This window comes from Mytilus galloprovincialis, chromosome 12 (assembly GCF_965363235.1).
Source record: "Mytilus galloprovincialis chromosome 12, xbMytGall1.hap1.1, whole genome shotgun sequence".
Taxonomy (NCBI): domain Eukaryota; kingdom Metazoa; phylum Mollusca; class Bivalvia; order Mytilida; family Mytilidae; genus Mytilus; species Mytilus galloprovincialis.
The window spans coordinates 53,421,239-53,440,871 of record NC_134849.1 but is presented as its reverse complement, the minus strand read 5'-3'; the positions used below and the strand labels follow the sequence as shown (position 1 = coordinate 53,440,871).

The 19,633-nt window shown below is 33.4% G+C and overlaps 1 protein-coding gene across 1 annotated transcript; it reads left to right on the top strand.

The window, feature by feature from the left end:
* On the top strand, positions 1–16,703 carry LOC143055497 (uncharacterized). Its single transcript, XM_076228647.1, has 5 exons — positions 1–87; positions 4,769–4,828; positions 10,273–10,326; positions 13,968–14,132; positions 16,608–16,703. Exons 1-5 carry the CDS (start codon positions 46–48, stop codon positions 16,686–16,688), a joined length of 402 nt encoding a protein of 133 aa, XP_076084762.1. The 5' UTR covers positions 1–45; the 3' UTR covers positions 16,689–16,703.
* Positions 16,704–19,633: the final 2,930 nt, after the last annotated feature.

Below are 19,633 nucleotides of genomic sequence, written 5' to 3'. Positions count from 1 at the left end.
TTGTTTACAATCAAGCGGCTTGAGCAACACAGGATATATAGGAACATGTTTTCGCATTTGAAATCATTACTTGGCTTCGAAACATGCGTAAGTTTGTATCGCATTGATGTTGAGGTTCATATTTATATATATATATATATACGGTTTCAGATGTTATATCTCAAGTACTTCCCACTACATAAGAGGGGGCCCCGCTCTCGTCACGCTTCATTGGTTCCATATATAACCAACCAAAATTTTCCCATTGACGATGGTCGGTAGTTCTCGCTGGACACTCCGAAACCATTCTAGGTTTAATAATAAGTGAGAATTGAATGTCGTTTCATATCAACTGGAGTACTGGAGCTATTTAATTCAACGAGCCTATGGCGAGTTTATTAATTTATTACTATCTAAATTAAATAACGAGAGTTGATATCCAGCGATATCATATTCTCATGAGTTGTTGAGAATATTTCTCATATGATAACACTCGGTTGTATTAAATTAAAAATTCCATGAACCCTTGGTACCAGTATGACATCATATCCTGTTCCAGTGTCAAACTGTAATACCAGCTATTTCAAAACTGTATGTTCGCTTCAAAAATGTAATGAAAGACAAACAAAAAATCAGGTGAAATTTGTGAGTGTTTTGTGTATATTTGAACAGTTCGCATATGTCCATTACAATGAACGAAATGTACATAGTTGTAACCTTTAAAAGACTTCAAGTGCCTAACTTATAGCCAATCATCATCATGGAAATATAATGCGAATCTTACTGACAGATAATTGCCTTTCTCAGCATAGTAGAGTGATATGAAAAATTATAGTTCTTCTTCTTCTTTATATACAGAAAAACATCAACTGGTTGATGATTACTTTCCGGCGCATGCCTGGTTTAACAATATTGTTAATGATTAAAAATATATATTTTTGGTTTCTTAATAATTTTTCAATTTTTATGATACAAATGTATATGTAAGTAATATTTTTCAATTTTTATTTTTTAATTTTTGGTATAAGATAAAAACAAGATACATATTATACATGTAGGTGTTTGTAAGTGTCAAGGAGCATCTCTCTAGTGAGTTTCTCCTTGAAGCACTCAGTAGTGGTGCTGCAGGCTATTGGTTCTGGTAATTTGTTCCAGTCTTTTATAGTTTGGCAGAAAAATGAAAATTTGTAACTGTCTTTGCTGCATCGAATTTGTCGGTATGTTTGTTCGTGGCTAGACCTGGTGTTTGATTGGCTTTTAATTAATATGTCAGTATGTGGTATGGCAATTTTGTTGTTTGTTATTCTATGGAACATATTTAATCTGCTTTTGAGTCTCCTTTCTTGTAATGTTGGCCAGTGGAGTGTGTTAATCATGTTTGTTACACTTTCAGTATATTTGTAGTTTGAGCATACATATCTCGCTGCACGTCAGAACTCTTTGAACTTTTTCTATGGAGTTAATGTTCTCTGTTGTGTAGGGGTCCCAGACAGTGCAGCAGTATTCAAGTTTTGGTCTAATAAGGGCTTGGTATGCTCGGTCTTTGATGGTTACTGAGTTTATTTTTAAGTTTCTTCTGATGAATCCAAGGGTCTTATTTGCTTTAGATGTCATGTTCTGAATGTGTTTGTTCCATTTTAAATTTGATGAAATAGTTATACCTAAATATTTTGCATTTTCAACTGACTCAAGAATGTGACCGTGCATGTTGTAATAAAAATGGATAGGTGTTTTCTTTGTGGTCACTCTAAGTATGTTGCATTTATCAGGGTGGAACATCTTCGCTAGCCAAGGGTTACGATCCACTCCCGCTCTCTTCACCCTTGGCAGATTGAGCTAACATTTGTGATATCAATGTTGCGCCATCTATCGGAAGATTAAAGTCACGCCCATTCCGAATACATTAATCTTGACCAATGGTAGCACTTGAACTCTTCAATTTGGAGGTAAAAACACTGTAGCGTCTAGATTCTACACACTTGGTAAAGCCGGAAACGAAAATATACGTCAACATTCATGCATTTGTGCATGAAACATACACAGGAACTTCTATTAGTTGATTAAAACATTCCAGTTGTCACTAAATATAGTCGTATGTTAAGTGATGTAAAGACTTGTTGCGCAATAAACACGTGGCAATTGTTTACAAACACTTTCTACATCTACACGTGATCATTTTATAGGCGCTTTTTGATTGGATGCAGCGAGTTTCTACTGCAACCAATAAAAATCCTTACCTTGTTTCTCCGAAATTTTATCTCAATCCGCCAAGGGTGAAGAGAGCGGGAGTGGATCGTAACCCTTGGCTAGCGAAGATGAGGGTGGAACTGCATTAGCCATTTATCAGGGTGGAACTGCATTGTTCCCATTTGATTGCTCCTTCTAGGTCTTCCTGGAGTTTAAGGCAATCTGATGGTGATTTTATCTGTCGGTAAATGATGCTATCGTCAGCAAAGAGCCTGATTTGACTATGATGTAAGTAGTTAGAAAATAAGGTCGCACGTCCCGTTGTCTATGAAGTTAACAACGTCTTCATGGTTAAAATAGTGATACATAGATTATCATTGATCAGCTCCATTCGACTGCTTTTCTCACTTTCGCCGTAATGGCTTAAGCAAGAAAATCAGTTGAGATGACCAACGATAATCTATAACTATACAAATAGGTTGTGGCCTGTTATCTATTTCTTGCACGAAGAAATATTTCTCTTTATATCATATACTTAGACTAAATAACATGATTTGTACTGTATGATAATAGCATTAAATTAACGTAATTTCCATATTTTTCGAATTTGTGCTTAGCGGGCTGATATGAAAAGTTTATCACATGCTTCGATTGTTATCACATGCCTTTCCGTAACGTTATCGCATGGCATTCCGGTGATACTCGGCACATTCCGGAAAATACACATCATAGTCAAAGCTAAGTTTTCAGTGAAAAAAATTACGAAGTAGTACAAAACTACAATTTGAATACTGGAAAGTATATTGTGTAAAATAATAAAAACAAAACAAAAACAAAACAAAAAACAAAGAAACAAATTATTGAATAAATGCATTTTTCAAAGTTTCAAACATAATTTAGAAAGTTACTTTAAAAAAGTTAACTTTTCCAAACAGTGTTCATTATGTATATTTTTGTCGATTCGTCCATTTAAAATATTTTTCTTCTCTGTTGAGGCATATGATAGAAAGATTTCAAATCGAATGTACTAAATTGTGGGTCCGACGTGCGTGAACTTTTCACTCTTTGAACTTCTACCCCCAAGGGTGACTGGGGAATAGAAATATGGTCACTTGGTCTTCTCCCGACCGGCAGTAAAACGCTTGCCGAAGTGGGGCGTCCGTTTGGCTGTGCGGGATGTATAAAGTTCGCAGTCACGTCCGGTCAGAATGGGGACGTTAAATCCGATGTCTCGTGTAAAGAGAGTGCCACGCTCTTTGCACGTTAAGAACCCTTACAACATCTCTTTGAGGGCCCGTAGGTGGCCTGTTGTACGGCAAAATTTCTGTCCCTATCCAATATACCCTCATTTTCCAGGGCAGTCCAAATTTCCCCGACCATCATCCCTTATGGCCTCTATTATGACTATTGTATTTATTGTGAACTTGTTCTCGTCCTGAATATGCAAGAAATATTTGCCACTGGACGTTAAGCAACCAACAATCAATCAATCAATTGAATTTCTATATGGGAACCACGTAAAAGGATCAATATATGAATCTGTTATTTTTCTCCACTGTTGAAGCATATGATAAAAAGATCATAACATGTCATTTTTCATATCGCATGTATTATCAGCCCTCGAGCCATGCGGCTCTTGGGCTGATATTGAACCTAGGGCTGATAATACATGCGATATGAAAAATGCCATGTAATAATCTGATACTATTACACTACAAGGGCACACCATTGATAGTAAAAAAAAATAAAAAAATCAAGAGTATAGCAAAATAAGTAAATAGTAAACATAAATAGAAAATAATGCCTCGATATATAATATAGGACTAGCCACAATCATTAGAGAAACATTATAATACATGTACCTGTCATTAATTTGATCCATGGGCGTTTTTATACAATTAGATAATTGGTTTCTTTTTAAATTGGAGTATATATTTTATATAAATTTTGTATGCATTAATATGTATTCATCGAGTGTCAATGGAATACTGTAAACTTAAGGACGAAGAAATTCCTTTTGAATTCATGAACAGCTTCGGTGGTCTCTTCGGTAACCGGTGCTCAGCTTGCGTGCAGGAAATCGTGAGATCTCACCGCATCCGGATAAAACCAAAATCTTGAAAATTGTCATTAAAATGATTTTGTTCTTGATGTTTGGTAAGCACACGGCAATAAGAAGTGAGCTTACACGGGTCGGCACGAAGTCTAAAATGTCCGGGTACTGTTACTTTTTTGACGGACTTTACCGTTTGGACCAGCACAGAAAATTCAACTGAGTTTCTGCTTTCACCACATCAACATGGTTTTTTGTAATCACGTGCATGTATATTTGTTACATGTGTTTAACACCAACCAAAACGTCAAATCAATAGATCAGTTTTTGTCCGATTGTTTGTTCATGTTTACAAATTAGTATAATACCAATTTGCATTGATTGAAACTCTTTGATTTTGTTTTTGATTTTGTTTTATTTCTGAAGGAGCTAGACAGTTTTTTGTATGGATGTATGCATGTTTTAATATGTTTGTTTCTTTTTGTGTTATGGCCATAAATGCGTGTGCGCATAACAAGAATATGAATCGTAGTGTTTACATTCATTTAGGAGCCTGAACAAAACAGACCTAATCACCAAATAAATGATGGGAACCCAGTATTTGCATATGTGAGTATTGTTATTTTTGTTTTATAATATAAAAATGAAGATGTGGTATGATTGCCAATGAGACAACTGTCCACAAGAGACCAAAATGACACAGACATTAACAACTATAGGTCACCGTACGGCCTTCAACAATGAGAAAAGCCCATACCTCATAGTCAGCTATAAAAGGCCACGATAAGACAATGTAAAATAATTCAAACGAGAAAACTAACGGCCTTATTTATATAAAAAAAAAGTGAATGAATAGAATGTTTTATTAAATTGTTAAAACTTTATCACCATGGGCTTTTGTTCTTTGTCAGCGAAATATTGTTTTTAAAGTTATATTTTAAAATTCAAATAAAACTGTCCAATGTTTAAATCTGTATAATTGAAATTTGTGGAGCATACATTGTACTGTAGTTATGTCACCCGATCGACCATGTCGGATGACGCATATTATTGCTTTTTTTTCCTTTCAATAATTCAGTCTTTCCGCAGTATTTTTCTGATTTTAGGGGACAAACTTTAATGACGGTTTACTAAAATGGGACCACCATATAAAATTGTGCATCTGACTTTGGAAACAGAAAAATGTGAAAAGTTGGAATGTTGCCATGAAATGGCAGAAAAGGAGTTAAAAATTTCAAAATTCTCCAAAACGCAATGAAATTTTACAGCAATATTGACTGGTATTTAATTTGGGAGATTCTGTTGTTATCATGGAAACAATGCAAAAATGTAAAAATGCTCCTCAAACATTAAAATAGGATATATCTGTTCCAGACCATATAAGTATTTGGACCGTAAACGTATACTACTCGTACGGTCCGACCATACGCGTACGGTCGGACCGTATGAGTATACGCGTGTGGTCCAGTACGAGCAGACCATATTAGATCATATAGGTTAAATTTAAACAAATTAACATTAATCACAATCTTTATTTTTAGTTTTACTAATTGATATTATTACAATTACACGGATAAAATGAACAAATGAACAATTGAAATTAAATATTTGTTTAATTGTATATCTTGATTCTTATTTTGGTACTCTCAACCAATGTTACACTTGCTGCCACAAGTAATGTACTAATATTTTTTACATTTACATTTTTGCAGTTTGTGTATGTTCAAGGCCGTAACTAGGTATCTTATTTTAGTGTGGCAAAATAATTGAGCCGAGCGAAGCGAGTCGAAATTTTTTTTTGGAGGGTATGAAATGAATGGTGCAAAATCCTGCATTCTAGGCATTTTTAGAGAGTTTGATAATGGTTTAAATTTGGACACTTTTTATACAATTTTTTCATATTTTAAGACTTTTACAAACACCAAATTTTTAACAACTTTATTTAAATTAATATATAAGATAATCATCCAAATATCAATTTGAATCTGTTGCCAGAACATCGAACAAACATCGATTCAGTAGAGTTTGCTAAATTTTTCTATGGCCAGTTCAGTCAAATCGTTTCAGAATCATAATTTGGACTGCTGATATCCTTATCGCGATGAACATGGAGCATGGCAAGACTGCACAATCTCTCGCCACTCAGGCATGCTCTTTTCCAAGTTTTCAGTCGTTTCAGGGCAGTCTGTGTTTCTAAAGGTAGAACATTATCATCAACACAATGATCAATGTTTTCTTCCAATTCCTTCTCCATCGGCAATTCGGTAGCTTCATCGGTAGTAACAGTTTTGTTTGCAAAAGGGAATTACGCTTTCCTGTAAGCACCATCATATAACTTTGTATACAGTCGCAGTTACAAAATATTAAACTCGCTTGTATGCTGACAAAGAGAAGACAAACTAGGGATAGAATGAGATAAGATACATGTATATGATTCTATCTATAGAGTAGGTATATATAATATGGATACAGGGGAATTGGAATGGAGTTTTTGACGTTTATACATGTAGGTCCGTAATTTCAAATTATTTCTGGAAATAGTCGGTGGTATTTTAGTTCCAGAATCTATCAATTTAGAGGTTAGGGGTTGGGGTATCCGATTCCAAAACCCTGAATATAAAGAAACGAAATTCCGTAGTCCCGAATAAGTAAAGACAAAATCCTGTGTTTAATGTTCTTCCATTCCTCAATAATGTCAAATTGGAATATGGGATATTTTTAAGGTTAAAGAAACATGGATAACAAATAATCCATGCATGTTTCATATTTTATCTGTAAAGAGAAAGATTAAAGTTTGTGGAACAGAGAAATGAATACACAGACAGGACTGCCCCCTTGCGATGCCCAGTACTTGATTTGTCAGTCTACTTATCGTTTTTGGATTATTCTAATGAAGTTATATGCAATACTGAGACTCTGTTCACAAAAAAAAATACTAGAATTATTCCTTCTTTACCTTCAGTTTCGCTTTTCCTTTTTCTGCTAGAGCCTGTTTTTAACCAGAGATCTGTCAGAATTAGAGTCTCTATGTGTTTGCTTGGAATTGGTCTTATACCAACGGGGTCTATACCTTGACGACTTGTGATGTCTGTATGCTGCTAATGTGCTATTTTGACGTTTAACAGTACCATTTGTATTTACATGATATGAACTTGAATGGTGTTGTTTAACCTGGAAAACTTCACAAATTGCTTTGATAACCTTTGCCATGAAGGATTGACCTCTATCACTAAATAAAAATTTAGGACTGCCAAAACGGGCAAAAACTTCTGAGCATTATATAGTTGCTACCTCTTTTGCTGTTTGTGTTTTCATAGGGAAATTTAAGCTTCTGTCCAACGAGTGAAAGAATCAACTACTACTAAAACATGTTCAAAACCTTGTGGTGTTTTTGACAAAGGACCTAGTATATCAACATGCCAACGATGAAATCTACCAACATGTGGCATTGGAGACAAAGGTGGTTTGTTGGGGTTGTAATTTTTTTTAGCACGTTGACACCTTTCGCAAGTTTTTATGTATTGGTTTACATTTGCATGCATTTTTGGCCAATAATATTTTTCCATCATGGAATAGACCTTATCAGCACCTAAGTGACCTCCCCTAATAAGGAGTCATGATATGAGTGAAGAGCCTCTTCTCTTAGACAAGTAGGCAATGCTATCTGTTTAATTTGCCTAAGTTCCTTGGGTAACTTCCAACATCTTCTCTGATATAAATGATACAAAATACCATTAGAAATAGAGTAATAAGGACTTTCAGATACAATTGCACGACTGAGTTTCTCATCCTCAGAAAAGTTCTCTATCTTGCAGATATTTAATGATATCAGAAAAATCAGGACATTGTTTTTGCTTTTCAAACAGAGATATAGGATTAGCTAAGTTTTCAGGAAGTTGATAATGCTGAACCTCTTGAAGAACCGCCAAATGATAACATACAACCTGAAAATGATTTAAGTCAAGAAAATGTTACAGAAAACCACACAAATAAGCCTCATATCGAGCAACAATCATTTAATTTTCATCAAATTAAAAGAGGTAAATTGCGCAATGGTAAAAGGTACATGAGAGTTGAATGGCTTGATAAGCCACGCACATGGGAACCAGATAGTAGTTTTGATCCTCCCATGTTAGAGGAAATAAATCTTAGATTTACCCAGAAAGGTAAAAGAAAGAAATCTTTCTTCAAAAGAATAAAAAAAAATAGTTGTGCTCATAGTACATGTAGTATTGATCAAGAAGATACCATGACAGATCCGTGATGATTATCGTTACTCATGTACTTGGTTAATTTAATCGAGAAACATCTACCGTTGAGATGCTGAGTTATATCCAGGGAGAAAAGTTTAAAAGGAATGATGACAAGTTATAGAAATTAAGATTGAGACAGAACAATAAATGACTATTATATTTATATATATGTATAATAAAAATGATCAGTGTCGAAATTTTAGTGAGGCAATTTTGCCTCAAGGGTAGTTACGGCTTTGATGTTCCTTAGCATTTGCATTTTTAAAGTTGCTAAATATTCTAAAACAATTGTCCTCCCCAAGTCTAACTACTTCCGATCTTTGATCATAATTCAATTATTTTACTGAGTGATCGACATGCTAAATACAAGAGATTAACAGATTTAATAACTTAAGCGTGAATTTTTTAAATCATTAAATAAAAAGTGTTTTTTTTTCAATTTCAATTAAACTTTTTTATATCAATTATTTGAGAGTTAAGTTATACTGATATGTTATATGCATCTAAGAAGTAACTTTGTCAACTTCTTAATATTCTCATTTCTCATCCTCAGAAAAGTTCTCTATCTTGCAGATATTTAATGATATCAGAAAAATCAGGACATTGTTTTTGCTTTTCAAACAGAGAGATAGGATTAGCTAAGTTTTCAGGAAGTTGATAATGCTGAACCTCTTGAAGAACCGCCAAATGATAACATACAACCTGAAAATGATTTAAGTCAAGAAAATGTTACAGAAAACCACACAAATAAGCCTCATATCGAGCAACAATCATTTAATTTTCATCAAATTAAAAGAGGTAAATTGTGCAATGGTAAAAGGTACATGAGAGTTGAATGGCTTGATAAGCCACGCACATGGGAACCAGATAGTAGTTTTGATCCTCCCATGTTAGAGGAAATAAATCTTAGATTTACCCAGAAAGGTAAAAGAAAGAAATCTTTCTTCAAAAGAATAAAAAAATAGTTGTGCTCATAGTACATGTAGTATTGATCAAGAAGATACCATGACCGATCCGTGATGATTATCGTTACTCATGTACTTGGTAAATTTAATCGAGAAACATCTACCGTTGAGATGCTGAGTTATATCCAGGGAGAAAAGTTTAAAAGGAATGATGACAAGTTATAGAAATTAAGATTGAGACAGAACAATAAATGACTATTATATTTATATATATTATGTATAATAAAAATAATCAGTGTCGAAATTTTAGTGAGGCAATTTTGCCTCAAGGGTAGTTACGGCCTTGATGTTCCTTAGCATTTGCATTTTTAAAGTTGCTAAATATTCTAAAACAATTGTCCTCCCCAAGTCTAACTACTTCCGATCTTTGATCATAATTCAATTATTTTACTGAGTGATCGACATGCTAAATACAAGAGATTAACAGATTTAATAACTTAAGCGTGAATTTTTTAAATCATTAAAATATAAAGTGGGTTTTTTTTCAATTTCAATTAAACTTTTTTATATCAATTATTTGAGAGTTAAGTTATACTGATATGTTATATGCATCTAAGAAGTAACTTTGTCAACTTCTTATATAAGTCAGACCGTACGCGTACGGTCCAAATACTCATACGGTCTGGAACATATCCATTAAAGTTGTAGTTAAAACTCAGTGAAACTTCGAAGTTATGTGCCCTCTCATGTACCAATACGGCATCTGTCATTAAAATTTAGGAAATGCAGTATCGTTTATTTTTGAAATTCGAAAATATTTGTTGCTGAACTTTAAAAAATGTTCCTCAATATAAATATTACAAATGATTATTTACGCAATCAATTGATTTTCCAGCGGGAATTCCAAGAAGACGCTGCCGAGGTGGTAAAAGATCTTGAAGATGAATTGGTATTTATCTGTAATTTACTTGTCACATTCAAACTTTGAATTTCGTAAACTTATTACTAAATTTAGAATATGTGATCATAATCTGGAACTTGAATTGGGTATAGATATAAAAAAAAAGTACCACGAAATCTTAGATTATGTAATTTTTGCCCTATTAAAGATATAGATGATGAATTTCACTTCTCTTTCATTGCGAAATAAATTTTAAAAAAATAAGAAATAATTACTTCTCTGAAATTGCTTCTCAAAATCCCGACTTTATGAGTTGCACTAATAAAACAAAAGCTACAATATATACTCAATCCATCAGATTTTCAACAGGTACAAAGTTAAGGTTCCTTTTTAAAACAGTCAATTGAACTGAGGACAAGGGACTCCTGATTTACCATGGTAAAAAGTTTTGTGGTAATACTATATTGATATGTTGTAATTTGTATTTTGAATTGTCACTATATTTTATACTTACAACAATTGATATATTATTTAACACATGACATGGGTAAAATCCCTTTGTTCCAATTATGCTATAATCTGGATAATGCACAGCAAAGGTGTGCATTAACTACCTCAGATATACTGCACAGTTCAAATATATTTTTAACCGGATTTTTGTGACATAAATGTCGGTTATTGATTTGGGGATGTACGGCGGGCAGTCGGGCGGTCGGGCGGGCGGCAACCAAATGCATGTTGTCCGTGCATTTACTCATGAACCGTTCAACCAAAGCTTTTAAAATTTTAATATGTTGTTACTGACAACAAAATGAAGGTCAAGTTCAATAATGACGATTTTGACTTTTAGGAGTTCAGGAGTTATGGTTCTTGAAAGATTGAAAAATGGCATATTCAGTCGCGTCCGTTCATTTACGCATGAACTGTTCAACCAAAGCTCCCCAAATTTTAATACATGTTGTTACTGAAGACAAAATGGAGGTCAAGTTCAATAATGACGATTTTGACTTTTACCGTTCAGGAGTTATGGTTCTTGAAAGATTGAAAAATGGCTTTTCCAGTCGTGTCCGTGCATTTACTCATGAACTGTTCAACCAAAGCTTTTCAAATTTTAATATGTTGTTACTGATGACAAAATGGAGGTCAAGTTCAATAATGTCGATTTTGACTTTTACCGTTCATCAGTTATGGTTCTTGAAAGATCGAAAATGGCGTTTCCATTCATGTTGTTGCATTTGCTCATGAACCATTCAACCTAAGCTTTTCAAATTTTAATATGTTGATACTGATGACAAAATGGATGTCAAATTTGATATTGACGATTTTCACTTTCACCGTTCATCGTTATGGTTCATGTGATATTGGCAGGACACAAATAAATGTTAATAAATCCGGTTTGCTGTCGTTGTGACAGCCTCTTGTTACCTTTAGGGGCGGTTACTGGATTTTAAGGGGGCGTTATTCAATAAAATCAAAATAATATCACCGAGTGTAGCGAGACTAAAAACATTATTGACGATGTTATGCTTAAACACGATATTTTGTCCAATCCAAGGTTCGACCCTACCCCCGAATCCGGCATCTGCCTTGAAATAACGACAAAGTTGAACTTTGTACAAACATCGTAGTTTCAAAATAGAAAAAAAAAGAAAGGTTTCTCATTCCTTTTTTTAATCTAAGCTGGGACATATTTTATAATATTGTTTGTACAACATAAATCTTAAATCAGTGTTTTAAAGTCAGAAAGATAGTTTAAACAATTATTTGTAATTTTTGCCAAAAAAGAAATGTATCTAAGAATATACGGATAAAAGAAATCTGATTTGTATTAGTTTATTAGTTTAAGACTCAATGGAATTAGAACGAATTTTTTATTATTTATTTGATATAAAAAGACTATTTTTGGATCGAATTTAATGAGAATCATATTTAAGTTTGTTTCAAAACAAGGGGGTAGCTGGAGAACCATCAGACTTCATCTAGATGTATCTTAAAAATTAATACAGTAGATGAAAAGAAATTGGGGGGGGGGGGGGTGCTGGGGTAGTAAAAGATTTAAAAGAGAAAGGTATTTTCTTTTTATTTAATTTTTTTTAGGTAATATAACATCTTTCTCTAAGCATATAATTGAGGGAAAGAAATTCAAAAGCAATTAATCTAAACTCAACAACCCTTTCAGTTATACACCGATTTGAAAGTACGCAATTTGTCAAAGTCTTACTCGTGTCTAATTAAATAAGAATTGGGAATAAATTTAACAGAACCGAAAAAAAAATCTACCACCAAATCGCAATTGTAGAATACGCCTTAATATAAAAAAAGTTATCAATTCAAAACTTACCAAAGTCGTATTTCCCCCCTTTCATTAACCCTACAAGAACTTTCCAAGGATCTGTGAATTGCGGAATATCGTCGCGTTCACGTAAACTGATTGCGTCATGTGTTAAAACAGTTATTGACCAATCAAATCGGTATATGTCATTTAATTTGCACAGCACGAGATGACCCAATAACCACGTACGGGTTAAGCAGGGTCACTCGAGCTGTGCAAATTAAATGACATATACCGACTTGCTTGGTTAATAACTATAACATAATATATATATACATATGTATTATATGTATGAGTGTATGTTAGTTTTGTTTTGTTTTAGTTTGTCATAAATATGTTTCATTTGTTTATACGGCAATAAAAGGTTATAATATGTAAAAATTATATTTTTGTTAATAATTGTGTTTTTTAATAGCATCTGGTATATACGTAAACGTGCAAATCACAATTATTATTTCTTCATAGAGCTGTTCACATTATTAAAAATTTAAAGTATACTGCTGTAAATTGGTTTCGTTGTGTGTCAGTATATTGATGCAAAATTGATGAGAGGTTTGTCTTGTGTAAGTATATTGATGCAAAATCAGTGAGCGGTTCGTCATGTCTAAGTATATTGTTGTAAAATCAGTGAGCGGTTCGTCATCTAAGTATATTGCTGTAAAATCAGTGAGCGGTTCGTCATCTGTAAGTATATTGCTGTAAAATCAGTGAGCGGTTCGTCAGGTGTAAGTATATTGCCGTAAAATCAGTGAGCGGTTCGTCATGTGTAAGTATATAGCCGTAAAATCAGTGAGCGGTTCGTCATCTGTAAGTATATTGCTGTAAAATCAGTGAGCGATTCGTCATCTGTAAGTATATTGCCGTAAAATCAGTGAGCGTTTCGTCATGTGTAAGTATATTGCTGTAAAATCAGTCAGCGGTTCGTCATATGTAAGTATATTGCTGTAAAATCAGTGAGCGGTTCGTCATATGTAAGTATATTGCTGTAAAATCAGTTTGCGGTTCGTCATGTGTAAGTATATTGCTGTAAAATCAGAGCGGTTCGTCATGTGTAAGTATATTGCCGTAAAATCAGTGAGCGGTTCGTCATGTGTAAGTATATTGCCGTAAAATCAGTGAGCGGTTTGTCATGTGTAAGTATATTGCCGTAAAATCAGTGAGAGGTTCGTCATGTGTAAGTATATTGCCGTAAAATCAGTGAGCGGTTTGTCATGTGTAAGTATATTGCTGTAAAATCAGTCAGCGGTGCGTAATCTTCAAGTATATTCTTGTAAAATGGTTTGCTTCGTCTCATTTACTCGAACAAAAATCACTATTCCAACTGAACACTATACCTACCGTGAACATTTATTTTTAGGAATTCAAAAGGAAACAATTATCTAAATTGGAAAATACAGAAACTAGAGATCTGAAAAGAAAATTAGTGGACGTTCAATTTAAACTTCAAGACAAAGACGTAATGAAAAATAAAGAATTGTCTGCTAAGAAAAAAGGAACAACTTCGCTCTTGTTAAATAAACAGGTAAAATTTGTGTTATAAAAAATATAAAACAGTTTTTATCTCCCCTTGTCGATATTCATGTGTCTGTTTTTCCGCTTTTCAAGTTAAATTAACGACTGAACTCAATAGTAACAAACAAATATTATTCGATAAAAAAAAAACGTTGAAAAGACACGATATGAACATACAAAGGCTTAGATTATAGAACTAGTCCTGTACTTTGTCGTTTTGAAAGTTCTCTTGCTGTCAGGTATTGATTTTGTGTGAGGCATGAATGAATATCCCATATATATTATATAAAACAAAGCAAACAAGGAGATGTGGTATGATTGTCAATGAGACAACTCTCTACAATTGACCAAAATGACACAGAAATTAACAACTATAGGTCACCGTGTACGGCCTTCAACAATGAGCAAAGCCAATACCGCACATGGTCAGCTATACAAGGCCCTAAAATGACAATGTAAAACAATTCAAAAGAGAAAACTAACGGCCTTATTTATGTACAAAAGATGAACGAAAAACAAATATGTAACACATAAACAAACGACAACCACTGATTTTAATACAGGCTCCTTTGACATGCTTTATTTTTTCTATGAAAACATTACTGACCATTTCCAAAAATACTACTAGTAATTACGTCTTTAAATTTATTCTATGAATTTATTTCAATCGTTCATTACATGTATCAATTTCTTCGTCTGTTGAATCCTTTTAAAATATCTTTTTTTTTTTTGAAAGGGAAGTAACTCCATTATGCCAACAATAACAACTTGTTAGCTTTATGTTTTATGAACTTATTTCAACCTTTCATCATCAATTTCTTCGTATGTTGAATCCTTCAGATTTTACCTCAACACCGTGTTGTTTTTATAAAGGGTTCATGTGACATCTTTTTTGTTTTGAAAGGGAAGTAACTACTTACTATAATAAACCCCTATACGGTAACTAACCATGTATGGTAACTAACCCTATATTTTTTTAAGGACACCCTATATCATATATACATAGTCACCACGTGTAGTCCTTTAACCAATCATATCTCTATAAATCTATAGGAGGTAAGATAAATATACTTATAGCGTAAGTTCAAACATTTGATATACACGTCATTTTGGCTTCCCTTACCGAAAAATAAGCCCTGCGGCAAACAAGTTTGTAGCAAACATTGCCGCAACCATTTTACCATGCAAATGAAGTTTGCGGCAAGCTTGCTTCAAACATAATTATGTAATTATGCAAGCTTGCGGCAATTGTTTGTTGCAAACTTGCGGCAAACTTGCAGGAACTATACATATACCAAGGTCATGTGTGTAGACACATTCAAATTATCTCTTTCAAATTACACAGCAACATTTGTAGACGGTCAATTCCTGTCTTTATACAAACAGTCATTGAAAGAATTATTGCAAACTCGTGAGATTTAAGGAAATACATACATGAATTTGAGTTTTGAAAAAGGGACAGGAGTCATTCTCAAATGACATAATCATGATAATATACCTGTATTAAAAAATGAAAAAGTTAAAATCTCAAATGTGTATTGGGTATAAAGCTAGGTAATGATTGCATTACCGAGTTTAACCTAATCTTAATAAACATGATCATGATGGTGCAGTACATCACTTACAAATTCAAACTTATAATAGCTTAAGTTTTTCAATCACACATACATGTATACATAGTTGCTTACTTAATTATGTATGATGATAACATTAATTATTTTTAAAACATGCAGTTCTATGAACCATTTGTACTTACAAAACTACATACTGAATATCCCATATTATTGAACCAAAATGCCTCCTTGATCTCTTGTATGTGAAATGCATTTCCAAACACAACTAACATGACCCAGCCACAATTTCAAATTGTTAGCATCCAGGAAGTGCCAACTAGGCATGCCCAGTCATTATTGTGTAGTTCTGGCAAACATATAGAATCGTCAAAGTTTTCTGCAATCTTGCGGCAAACATATAGAATAATAAAGAATATTTGCCGCAAGATTGCAGAAAACTTTGACGATTGTATATAGAATGATCAAAGTTTTCTGCAATCTTGCGGCAAATATTCTTTATTATTTTAAACTTTCTGGCAATCTTACGGCAAACATTGATGTTTCTGCAAACTTGCCGCAAGCTTGCAGCAAAAAGCTGCAATGTTTGCCGGAAGTTTTCAGCTAGCGGCAAATATCTGCTAACACTATTTTCTGTGTTCCTGCAAACTTTTTGTTTGCCGCAAGTTTGCAGCAAGTCTGCGGCAAGTTTGCGGCAAACAATTCAGTTTCATAAGGGTTTCCCTAATTTCGAACTCAATCAAGTTTTTATTAATTTATTTTTTGATTTGATCGGATCCTGAATATGCATGATATGTTTGCTACTAGATATAACACCAACAAAACTTATGCAGATACATATACATGATGTACTTATAAAGATACAATTTAATATTTTGCATATAAAAACTGATTTTTTTGTACAATATTTTTAGATTATAAGGAGGGTTGGTCCTGCTGATGAACTGTCCAAGTACAATCGTCCATTTGGTGGGTTTATATCAACTCTTATATAAATAGGCATCATTATTTTAACAGAAACATATACATGAAAGCAATATCAATTGTTCACCATTCTCATTGGAAGAAAAAAGTTCATTCATAAAAACAGATACAATTGCTACCACAAAACTTCGATCAAGTTAGAAATTGGGTACATGTTGTCAATTTTACCGTAACGGTTTGTGAGCCAAAATTTTTTCCTGTGAAAAATGTTCCAGTGGAACTAATATCACAGGAAATATGTTCTGGGAGAACTTTTTTCATAGACAATTTCAATATAATTTGTTCCATCTCTATAAAAATAAGTTCCCCACTTTACCTGGTGAAATAAGTACTGGGTTGGTGAAATTTGTTCCTTACCTAGTGAAATAGGTTCCAGGTTTATGAGATTTGTTCCTTACCTGGTGAAATAAGTTCTGGGTTTGTGAAATTTGTTCCTCACCTGGTAAAATAAGTTCCTAGTCTGTGAAATATGTTCCACTGGTTAAACAGGTTATCTTATATACTGAACATTTGTCATCAGTGAGTTTAAAAGTATATTATATTGATAATATGATAAATAAAAACTGTAAATCATCCAATTAGGATCTTGTGGACTATAGCAAAATTTTTCTATATACGTAAAAAATATCAAAATGACAGTCCCACTAAGAAAAATCTTTCAGAAAAAATTAAAGTATAGTTAAAGATGAATATATGAACTTATAATTATAAAAGGACAAAATGACTGATCAATTATTCCAAAAAACATGAAGAAACAAAAGACACATTCTTTTGAAACTGTTCCATGACAAGTACATAACACTGTGCGGGACAAATTTGCCATTCCAGGATTGGCAAATCTGACTTTGTCGGTTTACAAGATATAAAAAATATTTTTTGCCCAAGTGATAGATAATCAAAAATATTAAATTTTCCCATATGTCCCAACATGTCACCGTTGTCACTGTTGTCACCACAGCTGATTAAAAGTACATTTCCCATGGGAAAAGTTAAAGTTTCCATCGGAACTACAATTTCCCATGGGAACATTGGTAGATAGTTTCTTCCCATGGGAAATTCTAAATTTCCCAAGGGAATTTTTCTTCCCATGGGAACTAATTTTTCTTCCCATGGGAACACCTTTTTCCCTTGGGAACATTTATTCTTCCCATGGGAACTAAAATTCTTCCCATGGGAAGATACATTTTTCCCATGGGAACATTGTTTTTTCTTTTTTTTTCAGAATTTGTAAAAGAGCTGTGAAATATCGCAATGGACTGACAGTCACTAGTAACAATGACTGGAACAGTTTAACAAGCATTCCACTTGATAAAAAGGTGTTATTTCAACAAAATAAAAGTATTTATATCATACTTTTACACTCAAAAGTCTTTTATTATCGTCGAATGATTGATAGAAATTCTACCGTTCAGCGGCTGATTTTACAATTTGAATCTCTCACCTTTGTGTTAGGTCAATAGCATCGTGTATTTCATGTAATAGTGTTTGCTGAACTGTCAATTAATAGCGCCATGCTTTTGTATTTCATAATTTAATCTAAGAATAAAAATTATAATTCTGTTCTAATCTATATACATGGAGAATCACGAATCGTGTTTAAGATTGTTTCTAATTAAAACCCTATAATTTCATGAAATTGACATCATAATTATTAAGTCTCCCAAACAAAGTTTGGAGACTTATTGTTTTTGCTCAGTTCTTATTATTTTTATTATTATGGCACCCTCAACGGAGTTGGGGTGACATATTGTTATTCTACGTTTCTTTTTTTTCTTATTATGGCACCCTCAACGGAGTTGGGGTGACATATTGTTATTCTACGTTTCTTTTTTTTTCTTATTATGGCACCCTCAACGGAGTTGGGGTGACATATTGTTATTGTTCGTTTCTTTTTGTCTTATTATGGCACCCTCAACGGAGTTGGGGTGACGTATTGTTATTCTACGTTTCTTTTTTTTTTCTTATTATTTTTCTTCCACCGATTTTGTCCAGCTTATTTCTTGGAATCCGATGGACCAATGTTGGTTAAACTCTACTATAATGAGGACCACCATGATAAGTTGTGCAGTGGACTTTGACATGTGCATGATGGCTACCGTTACCATGGAAACTTAAAAAATGTAAAATAAAATCAAAATTCCAAATCTTTCATTGTAAGACCCAACTGGATGAAACTTTATGGAAATGTTCCTTGGTATGCCCTGATGTACCGACTATATTTAGAAATTCCAAAATGGCCATCATTGTCATGGAAACAGGACGAAAGTTTAACATTGGCCCTATGGGAAAAAACATTAAACCTGCTTTTTCTTAAAGAATATGATATTAAACCCATAGAAACTTTATAGGGAGGTAACATGTAATGAGTCAAAGAGGAATCTGTCTTTGGAATTTTCAAAATGACTACCGTTACCATGGAAACTACAAAAAAATGAAATTGCACCAAACTTAATGAAACTTTACAGAAATGTTCACTGGCATGTTCAGAGTTGAAATATAATTTTGGAATTTTCAAAATGGCCGCCGTTACCATGGAAACAGCAAAAAATCCAAAATTTTCAAAATACTCTAAATTGTCTAAATCTTTACTGTAATGACAACTGGCATGTCTTAATGTGATTTTCGACTTTGAAATGCTCAAAATGGCTGCCGTTCACCTAGCAATGGGGGAAGGGTGCCATCCGCTATTGCTTGCAATGGCAAATCTAGTTATTATGTCACCCGATCGACAATGTCGGGTGACATATTGCTATTCCTCTGTTTCTTTTTCACTATTATTATGGCACCCTCAACGGAGTTGGGGTGACGTATTGTTATTCTACGTTTCTTTTTTTTCTTATTATGGCACCCTCAACGGAGTTGGGGTGACGTATTGTTATTCTACGTTTCTTTTTTTTTTTTTATTTTTATTATTTTTCTTCCACACATTTTGTCCAGGAGATTTCTGGAAATCCAA

Bases quoted from the DNA above. Each gene is read 5' to 3' on its own strand.
- LOC143055497 (XM_076228647.1), top strand. From the start codon at position 46: ATGTTTTCGCATTTGAAATCATTACTTGGCTTCGAAACATGC. The intron at 88-4,768 runs GTAAGTTTGTAT...ACATTCATTTAG, and splicing joins TACTTGGCTTCGAAACATGC to GAGCCTGAACAAAACAGACC. The intron at 10,327-13,967 runs GTATTTATCTGT...ATTTATTTTTAG, and splicing joins AAGATCTTGAAGATGAATTG to GAATTCAAAAGGAAACAATT.